General features: G+C 43.6%; 1 protein-coding gene across 1 annotated transcript in view; it reads right to left on the bottom strand.

Annotated features, from left to right (window-relative positions):
- The window catches only part of LOC145402135 (uncharacterized), a 106,258-nt gene extending 85,713 nt beyond the window's left edge, over positions 1-20,545 (bottom strand). Inside the window, exon 1 of the mRNA XM_080274252.1 lies at positions 20,366-20,545. Coding sequence (XP_080130378.1) covers positions 20,366-20,538 — 173 coding nt within the window. The 5' untranslated portion in view covers positions 20,539-20,545. The remainder of the gene's footprint in view (positions 1-20,365) is intronic.
- Between the last annotated feature and the right edge of the window lie 229 nt (positions 20,546-20,774).

The following is a 20,774-nucleotide window of genomic DNA, read 5'->3' as shown; positions in this document are numbered from 1 at the left end:
TACATTACCTACTTTTTTTTATTTTTTAAGAAAATATTATTCAGCAATGACCCCTTGTGCCAAAGGGGGTTCTATGGCTATGATTAAATGAAGTACCCAAAAGAAAGCCTTAGTGTTAAGTTAGTGTTAAGAAAAAATAAGAATAATAATATTATGAAAGAAAAGTCATTATTATTTTTTTTTTTTATTAAAATGCAAGTTGTGTGTATGTGGCTATATTAAAGAAAAATATAAATTTTGAAAAGTCCTTACGAATTTTACATTCCCTATTTCTTTTTAATTTACAAGAAAATAATATTCACTGTATTATGAAGAGGAAATTATTAAGTACTGACATCAAGAACGTATTAAGTGACAAAGTAGTACTGTACGGCGATAAGACAAAGCACAATTACTTGAAAGGGTACAGCAGGGAAGAAAGGCTGCTGGTTCCTTGAAAGCAGTGATAAGAAACAGGGAGGTGAGCATGGAAGTGAAAAAGTTACTACATGGCAGTTTGTGATACCAACTCTAACGTATGGAAGTGAAGCTTGGACGTTGTTGGAAGGGCACAAGTCAAGAGTGAGAGCAGTGGAAATGAGTTATTTAAGGGGAGCCTGTGGAGTCACATAGAAAGACAGGCTGACAAATGAAGATATAAAGGAGCGTTGTGGTGTGGATGTGATAGGAAGCGTTAGGAGGAATACACTGAGGTGGTTTGTCCATGTGGAGAGGATGGATGGTGGAAGACTGATGAAGAGAGTATATGTGAGTGAGGAGGAGGGGGGGAGAGGGAGGGGGAAGCTGAGGATGAGATGGAGGGATGGGGTGGAGAGGTATATGAAAGAGGGGGGTGTGAGTTGGGAGCAGGGCAGTGAAATGGCGGGGGACAGGGCGACGTGGAGGCGATTTGTTTGTGGCCACCCCGAACGGGATTGAGGCGTCTGGCAATAGATAGATCTATCTATATATCTATATACCTAGGCTGCTTCCCCCAAGGAAAGGGAAGTAGCTGAGACAGGACGACACACTCCCCATTTACTCATCCATTCAAACACATTCATTCGCATCTTAGCCCCAAAGAGGAGAATGGACAGATCCTCACCGCACCACACCGCACAAGGGTCAACTGCGCAATGCAATCAGTGACATCCGCAGCAGGGCCCGACAGCAGAGCTGGTTTACTCCTGCCACATCATAACAGATCCATCCCCTTACCCGCACCTGACCTGACTAGCTGATCAGACCAAATGCGGGAGAATATCCCCTCAGGGCTGCGTCATCACTTATTCATTCACAATTTCTCTCCATTTATTTCTGTCACGCACAGCCACTCTTCCTTCCTCAAATGACATCCCTCTCGCATCCAGCGCTCTCTTCACACAGTCCATCCATCCTATTTGTGGTCTTCTTCTCAGCCTTACACCTCTCACATCAGATCTAGTTATCTTTTTCTTCACACAGTCCATCCATCCTATTTGTGGTCTTCTTCTCAGCCTTACACCTCTCACATCAGATCTAGTTATCTTTTTCACCAATCGCTCATTATCCATTCTCTCCATATGCCCATTCCATCGCAATACCCTCTGCTCAACTCTACCAGCCATCTCCCAAACAACTCCAGTTCTCCTTCGCACTTCATCATTTCGCACTCGATCCATATGCGTCACTCCACACATACTCCTCAGACACCTCATCTCCATTACATTCAAACTTTTCCTCTCTGCCACACCAATATTCCATGTTTCAGCCCCATATAACGCAGTCGGTACCACAACACCCTCATACAGCCTTCTCTTTACATCCATTCTAAGCGAACGACATCTAAACACTTTTTTCATTCCTCCCAGCACCTTTCCTACTTCATTCATTCTAAACTTCACTTCTGCATCTATTCTTCCATCCACAGCAACATGTGACCTTAGATATTGAAAACACTCTACCTGCTCAAGCAACTCGCCATTCAAAACTATATTCATCCCCCTACCATCCACCAACCTCGTACACTTCATCACTTTACTCTTATTCTCATTTACTTTCAATTTCCTCCTTTCACACACCCTTCCAAACTCCTCTACCAACTGTCTCAATCTCTCCTCTGAATCAGCCACCAGTGCAGTATCATCTGCAAACAGCAGCTGCTTCAAATTCCACTCTCCACCATCAACATTCACCAGACTCAGACCTCCACCTAAAACTCTAGCATTCACCTCCCTTACAACACCATCCATGTAAATATTACACAACCAAGGTGACATCACACATCCCTGTCGCAGCCCCACTCTCACGGGAAACCAATCATCACAGCACTTCCCACTCTTACACATGCTCCACTATTTACATAAAAACTTTTCACCCCTTTTAGTAACCTACCATCAAGTCCATACCATCTTAAAACAGTCCACAAAGCCTCCCTATCAATTCTATCATACACTTTCTCTAAATCCATGAATGCCCAAAACACATCCTTGCCTTTCGCTAAATACTTTTCACACACTTGTCTCACAGCAAACACCTGATCCACGCATCCCCTCCCTCTCCTAAAGCCACACTGCTCATCACCAATCACTCCCTCTGTACCCTCTCTAACTCTCATAATTAACACTCCACAATAAACCTTACCTACAACACTCAACAGACTTATACCCCTAAAGCTAGTACATTCATACTCATCACCCTTGCCTTTATATAACGGGACCACACAAGCACTTGCCCAGTCAATTGGCACCATACCTTTCACAAAGCACACATTCAACAATCCTACTAACCAGTCAACAATAGTCACTCCACCACCCTTCAGGCATTCCACAGCACACCCATCCATACCTGCAGCTTTCCCTGTTTTCATCTCCTTTACTGCCTTCTCCACTTCCTCCTTCATGATCAAAGAATCATTCAACTCTCCCAGCACATTTATTCCTTGCACCTTTCCATCCGCCACAATCTCAGCCACCCTTTCCTCCTCTACATTTAACAATCTTTCGAAATACTCTGCCCATCTCTTCCTTACTGCATCCATCTCAATTAACATCCTTCCATCCTCTGCTTTTACTCGTTCTTCCTTCCCAGACTCTCCCTTTCGCACCCTTTTCACCTCCTTCCAAAACATTTTCTTATTCTGTTGAAAATTCTCTGTCAGCCACCTACCCCACCTCTCATCTGCTGCCGCTTTAGCATCACACACAGCCCTTCTCGCCCTATTCCTCTTTTCCTTATACCTTTCACATGACATCTCATCCTTCCTCTGCAGCCACACTTCATATGCACATCTCTTCTCAGCCACAGCCATACGTACTTCCTCGCACCACCATTCACTTCCTTTTCTTACACCACCACCCACATGTCTCACACGACACACCTCTTCTGCATGCCCCACCACAGCACTCTTAAACAACTGCCATTCCTCCTCCACACTGCCATTTTCTTGATCTTTCACTGCGTTCCACTCATCTTTCAATTTCTCCTGATACTCTTTATCTTTTTCTCTCTTTTATCCAACTCACTCACTTTCAAAACCTCCCTGCCACACCTAACCCTCCTAGCTCTCACCCATCTCTTAACTTTCCCTCCACCAGGTAGTGGTCAGACATATACATTAATTACATTCAATAATATTATAATCAGGGTCATTGTCTCAAATTGGCTTGGGTAGGCCTTCAGTCTTCATCAGCCACTTATTCAGACAGTTTAAAACATCAGGATTATTAATAGGTAAACGGTGCCATTTTTTTTATCCATACAACTCCGACAAATCTTCATATGTTGAGTGAGATCATATGGAGGTACCTAAAATATAAGGTACAAAAGCGCCAAGTGCTTCAAGGGGTCATGTATTATCAGTAGATTAATAACCCGAGAAAACTTACTGTATGAGAAAATATCATATGAGAGATGGAAATGTGGTTAGCGCCACCGATTTGCTCCTTGCTTCACTTCCGTTCTAGGGATGAAGTGAGGCAAGGGAAAGCGGGAGTGAGCCAGCCCACCAACTTTCAAACACTGTTTTCTCGACTTTGTGTCACTTGCATCACTTCAGTAGGGGGCGCCTCAATTTTCCTTCACTTCTAGCATTTTGGTTCGCATCAAAAATATTATCTTTGCTTGTTTTGGTTGGAGTCTGGCCCTGAGAGCATAAGTTACATACGATATTAGGTTAGGTTCATACTTTTTCTTATAATTTTCCATCACTTCTAGCATTTTGGTTCGCATCAAAAATGTTATCTTTGCTTGTTTTGGTTGGAGTCTGGCCCTGAGAGCACATGTCACATACGATGGTTAGGTTCATGCTTTTTTTTTTTAATTTTCCTTCACTTCTAGCATTTTGGTTCGCATCATAAATATTATCTTTGCTTGTTTTGGTTGGAGTCTGCCCTGAAAGCACTGAAATATGCAAATCTGCATAGAAAAGTAAGGTAGGCAGACCACTCCAAAATGCATCAAAATTTGATTCATCGAATTCTAAACTGTCGAAATTTGAGATTCCACTGTATATATATATATATATATATATATATATATATATATATATATATATATTATACAGTAAATATATATACTGTACAGTACACACACACACACACACACCTAAAAGTCAAAGAAATAGAACTAGATATACCCTCACAAGTAGAACTGATTGCAGTAGAGATCAATACATCTGAAGGGAAAGTAATTGTAGCCAATTTGTACATGCCATCCAAGTCACACACATGGGAAAGAGACGAATATGAGGAGCTGGCAGAGAATACAATTCAGAGTTTAAGATCATTACTACCGGTACATAAAATGGAAGAGAAATCGGAAAATATTATACTAACTGGAGATTTTAATACAGTACAAATATAAATTGGAATACTCTAGATATAATAAGCCAAGAAAGCTGTTGGGACCAAAAGCTCCTGGATCTCGTAAAAGAGTTTTTCCTAACGCAACATGTAAGGGAAAGCACCAGAAAAAGAGGACTAGACGTACCCTCAATGCTAGATCTCATATTTACTAGGAAAGAAAACGATATTGACAATTTAACCCTATTCGGTGCAACCCGTATAATTTTTGATACGCCCAAACTAATTTTTACCAATAAACTCTAGTTTGTAAGCAATGCATGGTCTCACGATTGTTTTCTTATTAAATTACTGGAAACACAACAAATGGTGATTCTGAGCGAAAAAACTGGGTTGAAACGAGCGTTTTCTCTAAAATTAACGATTTTTCCCCGTGGAGAGCGCTAAACAAAAAGAAAACGCTCGAAGATGAGTGGAATATCTGGGATCTTAGCCTACGCAAGCCTAACGGGCATCAACACAGCTTCCAGACGTACGATACGTTTCCTATTTTCATTAAAACTACTCTATTTTCTATGTATTATTCATTGTTCATACTTTATGACTCCTCATACCTAGTGAAATAGTTATTTCATTCACTAATTTTATTATCTATGTATTATTCATTGTTTCTTCTCTATGACTCCTCATACGTACCCAATGAAATGGTTGTTCGTACACATACACACAGATACACACATGTGCATTGTATTGTGCACACAGATACACACACGTGTAATGTAATGTGCACACACACACACACACACACACAAACCTCGCGGATCTCGTGTAGGCGTGCCGGGCGACGGTTAGTTAGCAATTAATTAGGGGACGGGGTGGATGTGCTGACGGATGTAGTCATGGCTTTTACTTTCGACTATGTTGACGACCCAGTCGAAGATTACTTGGAAGAGGTAGTTGGCGATGATGATGATGATGACCTTACCTTGGATAGAGTAGCTGAGGGCGACGATGAAGATGATCAGAATGATGACAAAATGAAGAAGAGTGGGTACCACTCAGAAACAGAAAGCCACTGGTGAAAAATAGATTAATCAGTACTTTGGACCAATGCTTGAACAAACAAAATTATGACGAATTTCTCCTGCCACACGAGCTCAGGGAATATACCTGCATTTTAGAGAAACCCCAGAGAAAATTAGATATCGGTAAGTCGATAACATGGACCAATCATACAGAAGGTAGGCATGCTGAGAAGGTATTGCCTAGTGAAGGATGTTTGTTAGGAGAGGCAAGGCCTTCTAATACAGAAATAATGGCATGGGAGTTGTTTATAATATCTAATATGATTGATGGTATTGTAACCCATGCTAACACAAGGCATAATTACCGAAATTTCTAATACTGACAGGGCTGAAATACCAACACACGTCAAGATAACTGATGCCATTGAATTGAAAAGCTTTTTTGACCTGCTCTATCCAAGAGGCTTGTTGGGACAAAATAAATATTACTATAATCATCTCTTCATGGAAGGGTTTGGTCACCCAATATTTGGAGCCGTCATGTCTGTAAAACGATTTGGTTTTTTACATGCCAACATAACTTTTAACAACATTGATACCAGACACCATTGATGGGTACACGATCAACATTGATACCAGACACCAGAGATGGGTACACGATCGGTTTGCAGCAATCAGGGAGCTTTTTGAACAGTTCAGTAATTGTTGTTGCTCAGTGTTAGAGGCAGGTGACTTCTTGACCACTGATGAAACATTGTATGGGTGCAGAAAACAAATAGGGTTCAGACTACGATAAGAGCAAACCCGTACTCTACGGCCTCCAGTATAAATCTATTAATGCTGTTAGATATCCATTTACCTTTAGGACAGCTGTATATTTAGGTAAACCTGGAGAGCCAGGACCACACTACATACGCGGTACAGTCCCAACAATGAAAGCTCTGGTAAGTCAGTTACAAGCCTCAGTCGACCTTAGAGGTAGGATTAATAGCCTGGATAGATTGTACACCAGTATAGAGTTACTGGAGTGGCTTCAAACACAAGGTATCTCAGCCTTAGGTACTATAGATTCTACTAGGAAAGGCATACCACCAGAGATAAAGACAGTCACAGAAAGGGAAGATAGGTCATACCAAATTTACTGGAAGAAACACGGGGAGGAAATGACACTGAATCCTATGTAACACCCACCAAAAGCAACGGTAAGAAAAATGTGTTACTTCTGAGCACAGTTTCCCCTATATTAGGCATTACCAAGGATGATGATTTGAAAAAACAAAACAAAAAACAAAACTATATTCAAACTGTATGATTTCACTAAAGGAGGCACTGACATTATGGATCAGAGAATAAGTTTTCATACAGTACACACTAAATCTAGAAGATGGACAGTGAATGCCCTTGGCTACATTGTCGACACTGCCAGAGTAAATTCGCAGACAATTTATTCGTTATATAATAATCAGGACCCAAGAAAAATTGCTTCAATCTCCTATGGCTAGCAGTTAGTGAAGGGATTGTGTAATCCGCAAATTGAAAGAAGAAAAGTTCAGGCTTGTGGTCTGACCAGGAATACAATAGCTAAGATGAATCTGATGCTCGGACAGGGAGATGTAGAGGAGGCCGTCCCAGAAATAACACATGAGAATAGGTCAGGCAAGCGGCACAAGTGTCATTCATGCCTGGAGTCTCTTTATGGTCCAGGATACACTCAGAATCGCCCTAAAGTAAAATTGTCCACAAAACAACGTCAAGTATGTCACAAGCACACCTGTGATCAGCATTGAAATAAAGTATGTATGAAATGCTATAGTAACATGCCCAATCAGTGAAAGTCTTGTTTTGGATATTAAGAAGGAATATGCATGTCTGTGAATATGTATAGATAATGACTGAGTTTACGTTATATACGGATTATATTTTTGTTTAAAAATTTCCTTATATGATAGATGTAAATAGAGGTACGGAAGGTGAGGATCTTGCAGCATAAGAATCCTCCAGCTTACTTATATTAGTTGTAAGTGTAGAGTAAAAAGGATGTTCGAGTGCATAGGATCAAATACCGCCGGAAAATACATAGATTAGGAGCATAGGCATGGATAGCCCCGAGTTAACGGTTACTACTCTTTCGACCTGTGACGGGCTGTGGGTCACTGAGGGCCCTGTTAGTTAATTGGCATCCGTCGGGATCTTTTTTACTTACCAGGGGTCGATGCTACAGGGGGTAGATCAGCTGAAATGAAGCATGGTCTCGCAGTGGAGAGGAGCTGGGGCCTGATTGACTGCTGTCTCCCTTGAAAGCACCAGGCAAGGCTCTGGACCTAACCCCTCATATCCACACTGTGCCTGTGCATTAACCAGGGAACAGCTTGTTCTCCGGTTAATAGAGATATAGGGTTTAACCAGGAAGCTACAGGCTGCTCTAAGCGATTCAGTAATCCAGAGACTGGCATGTTTCCTGGTTAACAGTCTACTCGTAAGAATTTAATGGTGACCCCGCATATACGGAGCTTTGGCTGGCAGTTGCATTTTCTCGTGGTGACTACTAACAAAGGATCAAGGGACTGACTTCTGGAGAGACTTACTGGCTGACCGACAAAGGTCTCAGTGATAGGCTAGTGATTGACCAGTGGGAAATTACTAATAAACTGACATCAGAAGGACAGTCTACTGACTAATTTGTCGGTATTTTGGGATTGACTGCCCCACTGAATAACCATTGATTTATACCGTATATTGATGATGTTTTGGGTATAACTATTCATAATTGAATATTTGTTACTGCATTGCTCTGAATACTCTTTGGGGCGTAGCATGAACAGATAGAGCTACTGTGTCCTTTGAGTAATTGGTTATAACTAAATATTTCTCTTTGCCCTTCAGTTTTAATTTGTAGTACTCAGATTTAGAAATACCCATATACAGTAATCCCTCTAATATCCGGACGCCCAATAACCGAACATCCCCACTAACCGAACCTTATCGTCCTGGGATCAAACATTCCCAAAATGGTCCGAAAATCCAAAAAAATTGGAAAAAAAATCGATTTCTTGCCGTCCGTAATTTGAACTTGCCGCGCGCGCCGCGTGAGAGCATTGTTTTGGTTCGTCATTCCTCCGACGTCCGATAGAGCGCCGCTGCATCCTCCCCACTTCCCGCCTGTCTCTCACCGCGACAAGACCTACGCTCTTCGTCATGGCTGCCCACGTGCTCGCTTTTGTGGTGGTGCCGTACTTGCTGCAAGGCCTCCTGCTGCTCTCTGCCCTACTCTTAGTGTGTGTGATGATGGCCCCGCCTCCTGAGAAAAGGAAGAGAGTGGTGTTGACTCTGGAGAAGAAACGGGAGATATTGGAGAAGGTTGATGCGGGTTGGTCTTCCTCTCGCATTCTCCGCGAGTTCAACCTGGCCCGGTCGACTTTGTTTGATATCAAGTGTTCCCGAGACAAGCTCATGCAGTACACGGCTGACTTCTCGTCGAGAAGCAAACGCAACGTGGAGAGGAAGGTTATGTTTACTCCCAAGTATGCAGAGATCGACCGCTCCACGTTGATTTGGTATCGACAGCAACGTGCAGCTGGTGTGATGGTACGTGGAACGGAGCTGAAGGCTGCTGCTGAGAAGTTTGCAAGGCTTCACGACGCCCTAGACTTCAAGGCATCCGAGGGTTGGCTCTTCGCGTTCAAGTTGCGACATGGCCTTACTAACCGTAAAGCACATGGCGAAGCATTGGACGCTAACGAGGATGGAGTGGACGAGTTTCGGCACAAGGTGAAAGGCTTGATCGACAGGGAGGGCCTCACTCTCGGTCAAGTCTATAATGCTGACGAAACTGGCCTATTCTATCGCTCGGTGCCAACGAACACTCTCGCCGATGAGACGGAGAAGCGTGTACCTGGCCGCAAGCTTTCTAAGGAACGGATATCTGCTTTGTGTTGTGCCAATGCTAACGGCATGCACCGGCTTAAGCCCGTTATTGTTGGCCGTGCAAAGCAGCCTCGGTGCCTTCGTGGGGTGATGGATGTCCTTCCTGTCGTATGGTACCATTCTTTGAAAGCATGGTTCACAGCTGTGATTTTCAAAGACTGGTTTCACCATCACTTCGTCAAGGAGGTCATACATTACCAGACGAAGACACTGGGAATTCCTCGCGACCAGGTAAAGGCTCTCCTTCTCCTCGACAATGCACCTGCCCACCCGTGCGACAAGGACTTGGTTGCTGAGAATGGCCGTATTAGGTGCATGTTTCTGCCACCTAATACGACTGCTCTCATTCAACCAATGGACCAAGGAGTGATCGTGGCAACAAAGCGCCTGTACCGTCGGAAGTTCCTGGACGAGGTGATGGTGGTTCTCGAGGACGAGGACGAGCGCAGGGAAGGACGTGACACTCGAGGCAAGCGGACTTTGGAAAACCTTCGCCGCTACAACATCAAGTCTGCGCTGTACAACTGGGCTAGTGCATGGAAGGAAGTCCCTGTGAAAACTCTTGAAAATGGTTGGTCTCGTCTGCTTCTCGGAACAGATGTGGAGTACGATTTCCTAGGGTTTGACATGGATGACTTCCATGCACGGCTACGTACGCACGGCGACGATGTTGATGTGGACGATGTTCGTGAGTGGTTGGACGACGACGAGGGCGATCCTGGGTATCAGACATTGTCTGATATCGAGATCGCGTCTTCGGTTGCTGGTGTCAGTCCCGAACTTGAAGATTCCGACGACGAAGGCGATGATGATGCAGACTCCGCCCAGCAGGACACTACTCCAGCCATCCCCAAGCTGAGCGCACTCCGGGAACATCTAGAGTTCGTCCTAGACTACCTGGAACACCCGGACTGCGACAGGGAGATGGGGCCCTTGGGACTCGTGGAGGAAGTGCGTGCTTTCCGGCAGCGCATCATCAATCGCCAGAATCGTCGGTCCTTGCGTCAGTCAACGATTGACAGTTTTTTCAGGCCCGTGACCCCCGCTGTGCCAAGCCCTGGTTCCACTCCGTTGCCTCCCCAAGACAGGCCCTCATGCTCCGAGCCACAGCCCAGCACATCAGCTACAGTGGAGTCACCACTCGACGTGAGTTTGCGGCTGTCTTCAGAGTCTTCTGTAGTCGGTACGCCATCACCACTACCCACCGATGCACCCCTTGGACGCCTGCCAGTGATACTCTCGGGCTCTGACAGTGAATAAACAGCAAGAACTTCTCCACTAGACCACACGGGAATTTTGAGTGTTGTGCAGTGAAAAAAACGGTGTGTTGTGTTAAGGTTTTCAAGTTGGGAGAAAAGACTAAGTAGAAAAGAAATTTAACGTAACTAACCTTCTTTGTTTTGGCTTTGGAAACTTAAAAAAACTTGGGAAAAGTTAATGTGCAACACTTAAATTTAATGGAACATTATTTGGACTAAAGTGAACACTGTGAAAAGAACGGACTTCTGTGTGTTAGTGACTAAGTTCAGTGCAAGACTTCAGGAAGAGTGTAGTACAAGTGCTTCAGGAAATCGTTCTTACTGTCAGAGTCCGAGAGGAGGCGGTTATTCATCGAGGTGGCCAGGGACTTGCTGTAAGTAGCCAGAATGTTTCATGTTGTACTATTTTCCATACTATATTTACCAGAATGTTTCATATTGTATTTTTTCCCATACTATACTTACCAGAAAGTGTCATACTGTACTTCTTTCCATACTAAACTTACCTCATGCATGGGCAGTAGGAATGTGTTTTTCAGAGTTCGGTTAGGTTAGGTTCGGTTAGAGTCCATAAGTACCAGAATGTTTATTAATGTATGAACATACTTCTAAACCCACATTTTATGTGTCTATTGCATTTATTTCAGTCATTTATGTGCCTTATTGGTGTGATTTGGGTGTTAAATAGGTGCTATGCATGTCCGGAGGGAGTTGTATAGGTGTTTCTCTGTGTTAGGGTCCGTAAGTACAAGTCCATAAGCTGGGGCCCAATATCCGGACAAAACCAATATCCGAACCTACCGATGGCTCTATTGATCCGGATATTGGAGTGATTACTGTAATATATTGGTGACAACAGATTCAGCCTTCTCAAGGACCTCCTTCAGCTGTAAATAAGGAGTGAGAAGCAGGTAGACCTTTATTATACAACAGAGGGGCAGGCAGAATAGGAGGTAGGTAAGGCACAAGGCTGTTGATGTGGAATTTTGCAATTATTATGCAATATGTATGCCTTTTCAAGCATTTATCTCCCGTACATCTACCGCCTTCTGCCTTATCTACCTCCTGTTCTCCCCGGCCCTTTCTCACTCGCCATCCATTTGTATGATAAAGGTCTACCTGTTTCTCACTCCTTAGTTATACGTGAAGTGGGTCCATGAGAAGGTCGAGTCTGTTTTGTTCTCACGAATAGATTATATTTCACACACCAACACAATCCTCACAAACCACCACAGACCTCACACACAAGCACAATCCTCACACACCACCACAGTCCTCACTCACCAGCACAGTCCTCACACACCAACGCAATCGTCACACACCACCACGGTCCTCACACACCAACACAGTCCTCACACACCACCAGTCCTCACACCACCACTGTCCTCACTCGACACAATCCTCACACACCACCACAGTCCTCACACACCAACACAGTCCTCACGCACCAACACAGTCCTCACACCACACGTGTAAAATTAATTAATAAGACTAATCTTTTACTTCTATAAATTCATTATTATATAGTGGTAATGACATTTGAAAAATAAATAACTACTTTCTAAAGGGAGGAGGTTGGGGAAAGTGGTTGGTGGGATACATGGCGAGTTGGGTCCTCGTCCCGTATCCTGGTTACACACTTTTTTTGAGTGTGGCTGAAACTCGCTTAGCTAAATATTATATTCAGTCATTAGAAAGAAATATATGGTAGTATTTTCATCATCATCATTATGTACTTTCCATTTTTAGTCCACAGCAGGACTGGACTCTTCACTTAGGGAGGTTTTAGTCAGGAAGCCCTAACCCACGGCCCTGCACAGTTGTTGATTTTATACACGGGTTTTATTCGCTCCTGTGTAGAGCACAGCTGTCATGTGTGGGGAGGCTCCCCACACAGTTCTTCTCAACAGGATGGAGTCAGAGACTTTTCGTCTCCTTAACTCTCCTCTTACTGGCTCCCTTCAACCTCTGTCTCTTCGCAGCACTGTTGCATCATTGTCTCTTTTCTATTGCCATTTCAATGGTCACTGCTCCTCTGAACTGTCTGCTTGCATCCCTCCACCACCACGGCAGGCACGCAGCACCCGTCTTAGCAACAAACTCAGCCCTTTTCTGTCCAACTCTAATGCAAGAGTAAACCGTTGCTCCAGTCATTCATGTATGCATCAGGTCAACTCTGGAATTGTCTCCATCTCTGTTTTTCTTACTGCCTACGGTCTCCAGTCTTTCATACACAGTGTGTTCAGGCATCTCGAAGTGAACTGATCTTGAATTTGGCTCTGCTGTCGTTTTTTTCTTGGAGGGGGCAATGTGTAGGTCCTGCCATTTGGTTCCTTCTTTCTTGCATAAAAAAAAATACTTGCATGTATAACCAGAAATTGTTTACATGCTTACATTATTAGATTTCCTTGACTAATAGCTACCTCTCCATCAACTAGTCTACCTAGTAGTAAATCCACTGAAAGTGGGTTTAGGAGTTATGATGGTGAGGAAGAAAGGGAGAGTATTAGTGGTGGCGAGTGAGTGAGAGAGATGGTGGTGAGAAAAAAAGCGGTGGTAGTGAGACAGGGAGAGTAGGGCAGAAGGGAATATAGTGGTGAGTGTGAGGGTGATGGAGGGAGGGAAGGTGGTGGCGAGGAAGATGGGAGGTGGTGAGTGTGAGGGAGGAAGGGTGGTGATGTTGATGATGAAGAAGATGTGTAAGCTATCAACTTCCATGTTATGGACGGTGTGTGTGTGAGAGAGACAACAGTATATGGTTTATTGATACGCAGCCCTCAGACTGAAAATATAGCCTACAGCTTTGATAAATGGCAAACATGATAAGCGTTGGTGAATGGTAAAATATATGGTCATTTGATATTTACATTAATTTTAAATTTGATAATAGTTAAACGAGTGTGTGTGTGTGTGTGTTTCAGTGCGCGCGGGTGCGGTACGATATGTTCGGCGTCGCCTGCCTTGCAACGGCGCCGAAGTGTCCGAATGCGTTCCTTTCACTTCGTCAAACCAATAATATTACTCAAGATTCTTTTCACGATACTAGGGTCGTAAGTGTGGGAAATCGCCAAGGGTTGCACCGAATAGGGTTAATATACCACCCTCCATTCGGCAAAAGCGACCATGCAGTACTAAATTGCAACTTCAGGATAGCATATGACATAGTTAACAGCAATGAAAGTTACAAAAAGAGCCTAAACTATAAAAAGGGAAACTATCATGACCTAAAGAAGTATTTCTTAGAAACTGATTGGGGAAAGGAGCTTAGAGGACAAGATTTAAATGCTATATATAAAAAAGTCTGTGAACTTTATGAAATAGGAGTCCAGAAGTACATCCCAAACCACAAAGAAGCAGAAAAGAAAAGAAAAAAATGGTCCAATACAGAATGTAAAAAATCAAAAGAAAAGAGATTTGTTGTGGAATAGATACAGAAGACACAATAGTGAAAGGGCATATAATACAGTAATCACTCCAATATCCGGATCAATAGAGCCATCGGTAGGTTCGGATATTGGTTTTGTCCGGATATTGGGCCCCAGCTTATGGACTTGTACTTACGGACCCTAACACAGAGAAACACCTATACAACTCCCTCCGGACATGCATAGCACCTATTTAACACCCAAATCACACCAATAAGGCACATAAATGACTGAAATAAATGCAATAGACACATAAAATGTGGGTTTAGAAGTATGTTCATACATTAATAAACATTCTGGTACTTATGGACTCTAACCGAACCTAACCTAACCGAACCTAACCGAACTCTGAAAAACACATTCCTACTGCACATGCATGAGGTAAATTTAGTATGGAAAGAAGTACAGTATGACACTTTCTGGTAAGTATAGTATGGGAAAAAATACAATATGAAACATTCTGGTAAATATAGTATGGAAAATAGTACAACATGAAACATTTTGGCTACTTACAGCAAGTCCCTGGCCACCTCGATGAATAACCGCCTCCTCTCGGACTCTGACAGTAGAACGATTTCCTGAAGCACTTGCACTACACTCTTCCTGAAGTCTTGCACTGAACTTAGTCACTAACACACAGAAGTCCGTTCTTTTCACAGTGTTCACTTTAGTCAAATAATGTTCCATTAAATTTAAGTGTTGCACATTAACTTTTCCCAAGTTTTTAAGTTTCCAAAGCCAAAACAAAGAAGGTTAGTTACGTTAAATTTCTTTTCTACTTAGTCTTTTCTCCCAACTTGAAAACCTTAACACAACACACCGTTTTTTTCACTGCACAACACTCAAAATTCCCGTGTGGTCTAGTGGAGAAGTTCTTGCTGTTTATTCACTGTCAGAGCCCGAAAGTATCACTGGCAGGCGTCCAAGGGGTGCATCGGTGGGTAGTGGTGATGGCGTACCGACTACAGAAGACTCTGAAGACAGCCGCAAACTCACGTCGAGCGGTGACTCCACTGTAGCTGATGTGCTGGGCTGTGGCTCGGAGCATGAGGGCCTGTCTTGGGGAGGCAGCGGGTGGAACCAGGGCTTGGCACAGCGGGGTCACGGGCCTGAAAAAACTGTCAATCGTTGACTGACGCAAGGACCGACGATTCTGGCGATTGATGATGCGCTGCCGGAAAGCACGCACTTCCTCCACGAGTCCCAAGGGCCCCATCTCCCTGTCGCAGTCCGGGTGTTCCAGGTAGTCTAGGACGAACTCTAGATGTTCCCGGAGTGCGCTCAGCTTGGGGATGGCTGGAGTAGTGTCCTGCTGGGCGGAGTCTGCATCATCATCGCCTTCGTCGTCGGAATCTTCAAGTTCGGGACTGACACCAGCAACCGAAGACGCGATCTCGATATCAGACAACGTCTGATACCCAGGATCGCCCTCGTCGTCGTCCAACCACTCACGAACATCGTCCACATCAACATCGTAAGCCGTGCGTACGTGGCCGTGCATGGAAGTCATCCACGTCAAACCCTAGGAAATCGTACTCCACATCTGTTCCGAGAAGCAGACGAGACCAACCATTTTCAAGAGTTTTCACAGGGACTTCCTTCCATGCACTAGCCCAGTTGTACAGCGCAGACTTGATGTTGTAGCGGCGAAAGGTTTTCCAAAGTCCGCTTGCCTCGAGTGTCACGTCCTTCCCTGCGCTCGTCCTCGTCCTCGAGAACCACCATCACCTCGTCCAGGAACTTCCGACGGTACAGGCGCTTTGTTGCCACGATCACTCCTTGGTCCATTGGTTGAATGAGAGCAGTCGTATTAGGTGGCAGAAACATGCACCTAATACGGCCCTTCTCAGCTACCAAGTCCGTGTCGCACGGGTGGGCAGGTGCAGTGTCGAGGAGAAGGAGAGCCTTTACCTGGTCGCGAGGAATTCCCAGTGTCTTCGTCTGGTAATGTATGACCTCCTTGGCCAGTGATGGTGAAACCAGTCTTTGAAAATCACAGCTGTGAACCATGCTTTCAAAGAATGGTACCATCCGACAGGAAGGACATCCATCACCCCACGAAGGCACCGAGGCTGCTTTGCACGGCCAACAATAACGGGCTTAAGCCGGTGCATGCCGTTAGCATTGGCACAACACAAAGCAGATATCCGTTCCTTAGAAAGCTTGCGGCCAGGTACACGCTTCTCCGTCTCATCGGCGAGAGTGTTCGTTGGCACCGAGCGATAGAATAGGCCAGTTTCGTCAGCGTTATAGACTTGACCGAGAGTGAGGCCCTCCCTGTCGATCAAGCCTTTCACCTTGTGCCGAAACTCGTCCCTCCATCCTCGTTAGCGTCCAATGCTTCGCCATGTGCTTTGCGGTTAGTAAGGCCATGTCGCAGCAGAACGCGAAGAGCCAACCCTCGGATGCCTTGAAGTCTAGGGCGTCGTGAAGCCTTGCAAACTTCTCAGCAGCAGCCTTCAGCTCCGTTCACGTACCATCACACCAGCTGCACGTTGCTGTCGATACCAAATCAACGTGGAGCGGTCGATCTCTGCATACTTGGGAGTAAACATAACCTTCCTCTCCACGTTGCGTTTGCTTCTCGACGAGAAGTCAGCCGTGTACTGCATGAGCTTGTCTCGGGAACGCTTGATATCAAACAAAGTCGACCGGGCCAGGTTGAACTCGCGGAGGAATGCGAGAGAAGACCAACCCGCATCAACCTTCTCCAATATCTCCCGTTTCTTCTCCAGAGTCAACACCACTCTCTTCCTTTTCTCAGGAGGCGGGGCCATCATCACACACACTAAGAGTAGGGCAGAGAGCAGCAGGAGGCCTTGCAGCAAGTACGGCACCACCACAAAAGCAAGCACGTGGGCAGCCATGACGAAGAGCGTAGGTCTTGTCGCGGTGAGAGACAGGCGGGAAGTGGGGAGGATGCAGCGGCGCTCTATCGGACGTCGGAGGAATGACGAACCAAAACAATGCTCTCACGCGGCGCGCGCGGCAAGTTCAAATTACGGACGGCAAAAAATAGATTTTTTTTTTCCAATTTTTTTGGATTTTCGGACCATTTTGGGAATGTTTGATCCCAGGACGATAAGGTTCGGTTAGTGGGGATGTTCGGTTATTGGGCGTCCGGATATTAGAGGGATTACTGTAATTACAAACAGGTAAGAAACGATTATACAAGAATAAGGAGGGAAGCCCAAAAACAGTTTGAGGAGGATATCATAAATAAAAGTAATGATCAACTGAAGCTACTTTACAGCTACATCAGAAGCAAAACCAAAGTAAAAGATAAAGTACAATCCATTACGGATGAGGGAATCACCTATACACAAGAGAAGGATATTTGTGAAGCACTAAACAAGAAATTCCAATCAGTTTTTACAGAGGAAAAAAATTTTGAGGGGGATTATGTGGAACATGCATGCCCACACATAATACCAGATATACAAGCATCAGAAAAAGTAATACATGAGGAGCTAAGTAAATTAGACAAAGGAAAAGCAAATGGTCCTGATGAAATTTCATGTTGGGTACTACATAAATGTGCAAAGGAGTTAAGTAAACCATTATTTTTAATTTTCAAGAAATCCTTGAGTCAAGAAAAACTACCGTACCTGATATTTGGAAGAAAGCAAACATTGTTCCCTTATTCAAGAAAGGGAATACACAAAATCCACTCAACTACCGACCAGTATCACTACCCAGTGTTGTAAGCAAGGTATTAGAAAAGCTTATACGAAAGGCTTGGGTAAATCATCTAGAAGAACACAATATGATAACAGAAAGACAGTTTGGTTTCAGAAAAGGAAAGTCATGTGTTACTAATCTGTTGAGCTACTATGACAGAGTAACAGACACATTACAGGAAAGAGAAGGATGGGTGGACAGTATCTATTTAGATAACAAGAAAGCATTTGACACAGTACCACACCAAAGACTTTTATGGAAACTGTACCATCAAGGAGGAATTCGAGGCAAACTGTATTGTTGGATGCAAGATTTTCTCGTACGAAGAGAAATGAGAACAGTACTAAGGGGAAATTATTCATCATGGAAATAAGTGACTATCAGAGTTCCACAGGGCTCAGTGCTGGCACCAATCATGTTTTTAGTGTATACAAATGATATAGACAGTAACACTGGAAATGAAAGCTATCTAAATATGTTTGCAGATGATGCAAAAATACAAAGGAGAATTACTAACACAGACTCTTGTAAAAAGCTACAAGAAGAATTAAATAAACTTCATGAATGGAGTAATACATGGCAAATGGAATTCAATGTGGACAAGTGTCATGTAATCAAGTTTGGTAAAAGTGGAAAAAGACCTGATTGGGATTATAAGTTAGGAAATAAAACCCTACACATATCAGCAAGAGAAGGACCTAGGTGTGAATATCAGTAACAGATTATCTCCGGCTGACCACATCAGTGAGAAGGTACGGATCATGTATACACTTCTTGCAAATATGAGAACAGCATTCACATACATATATGAAGACATGCTAAGAATGATAACAACATCATTCATCAGACCAACTCTGGAGTATGCATCAGTAGTCTGGAGTCCTCATCTCAGAAAACACATAGACACGATTGAAAAAGATCAAAGGGCCGCTACAAGATGGGTACCAAGCTTAAGGGATCTAAGATACGAAGAAAGACTAAATAAACTGAATCTACCAACACTACAGGAGAGAAGGAAAAGAGGTGACATGATTATGCTATATAAATGCATATCAGGGAAGGAGAAAATAGACATAAATGATTACTTAACCTATGGGGAACCATCAGCAAGAGGACACTGCAAAAACTTGCATACGGAGAGGTGATAAAGACGTAAGGAAATTTAGTTTCCCATATAGAGCAAATGATCAGTGGAATGCACTACCAAATGAAATAGTGTGTGCCATAACAATTCACAACTTTAAGGATATGTATGATAAATATGGTTTAAGACACGGGACAGTACGAGCTTGACTCACTCCTATAAAGATACAATTAGGTCACACACACAGTCATGCGCTGCATAACATCCAACAGCACAATGTCCTTTTGCTCTAACATTTGGGGACCCATAAGAAAACATGTACTGTATAATAAATAAAAAATAATAATCCAGAAAAAATAGCCTTAACATGGGATTTTTATACAGGCATACCCCGAGATCTGGCGCATCACTAACCAATAATCTGCTAGACCGGACAAAAGAAATGGGGGAACATTCAAACAATTCGAACAGCTATCGATTCGCAAGTTCGAACACTGTACCCCTTCCTAGGTTTGAAACAAGCGGGTCTGAATGGGAAGTGGTGATGCACACAGTTCTCCCTGTCCTCCCTCTGTCCCCTCTCTTCTCCCCCCACTACATTGACAAATCAAACAAGGTGGCACACCAGAACAAAGCTAAAAACATGAGGGAGCAGATTTCGCCTGAAACATTCATTTACCACCCCAGAAATAATCAGAAAAATATAAGACTGTCAGGAAGAACTAACTGATTTGGGTATTGTCCACTTGCAAAATACTACCGGTAATGCACTGAGGGATGCTAAAGTATTATATACTTGGAAAAAAAATGCTACACATGCCGGTAAATTTTTACAAGTGGACAATACACCCCCCAGGTAGTGCAATATTTTTTCCTGGCAGTTTTTGATGCGATTCGAATGTTTCTGACCTTCATTTTTGTCGGAAATGCCCCTCACCAAACACAATAAAACTAACCAAACCAGACCCAACATACCTAACCTATCTTAGGGGAGTAATAATCAATTTCCGAATGGGGTAATGGGGGTTATTTGTGATCCTTAGGGACTATACTATATGATAATGGTGCTAAAATTCCAAAACTGCATATTGTCCTCTTGTAAAATAATACCCACATGCCTGCCATTGTATAAGCCTGAGACAGAGATGCTTCCTATGTTATATTCCTGGTAACATCGAAAACAAATTGTGCAACCAGCTGTACTCACACGGCAGAATACCGATTTAAGAAGGCATCCAGCTCAACTCTAATGCCCTTCCTGATGTTCCGAGAGTACATAGGGTGCACCATTACAGTCACCTGCTGTTCCACCACCTTCACGAAGGATTCCGGTGAGGCCGCCAAGATCTTGATCTCCTGAAGGTTTGGTTGGCACACCATGTTTCCATTAAATCAGAATTAGCAGTAACCACTGTGATCCGATTTGCCCACGAAGCCCCGATCCTCTACACATGTGTATGAGGGTCGTCAAGTAACGATTTCGGGATATGCCTTTGATTCGGCTCCCTTTTTATTTATTTATTTACTCCTTTTTTTTTTTTTTTTCGCATTTGTGGTGTTTATGTTGGTTGTGCCTGTTCAATTATTTGTTTTCTTTTGATCCATAGTTATTTAAG

This window comes from Coenobita brevimanus, chromosome 57, assembly GCF_032717465.1.
Source record: "Coenobita brevimanus isolate Jiangsu-jjx chromosome 57, ASM3271746v2, whole genome shotgun sequence".
NCBI lineage: Eukaryota > Metazoa > Arthropoda > Malacostraca > Decapoda > Coenobitidae > Coenobita > Coenobita brevimanus.
The sequence above is the reverse complement of the archived record's forward strand: the minus strand, read 5'-3'. Positions and strand labels throughout refer to the sequence as shown.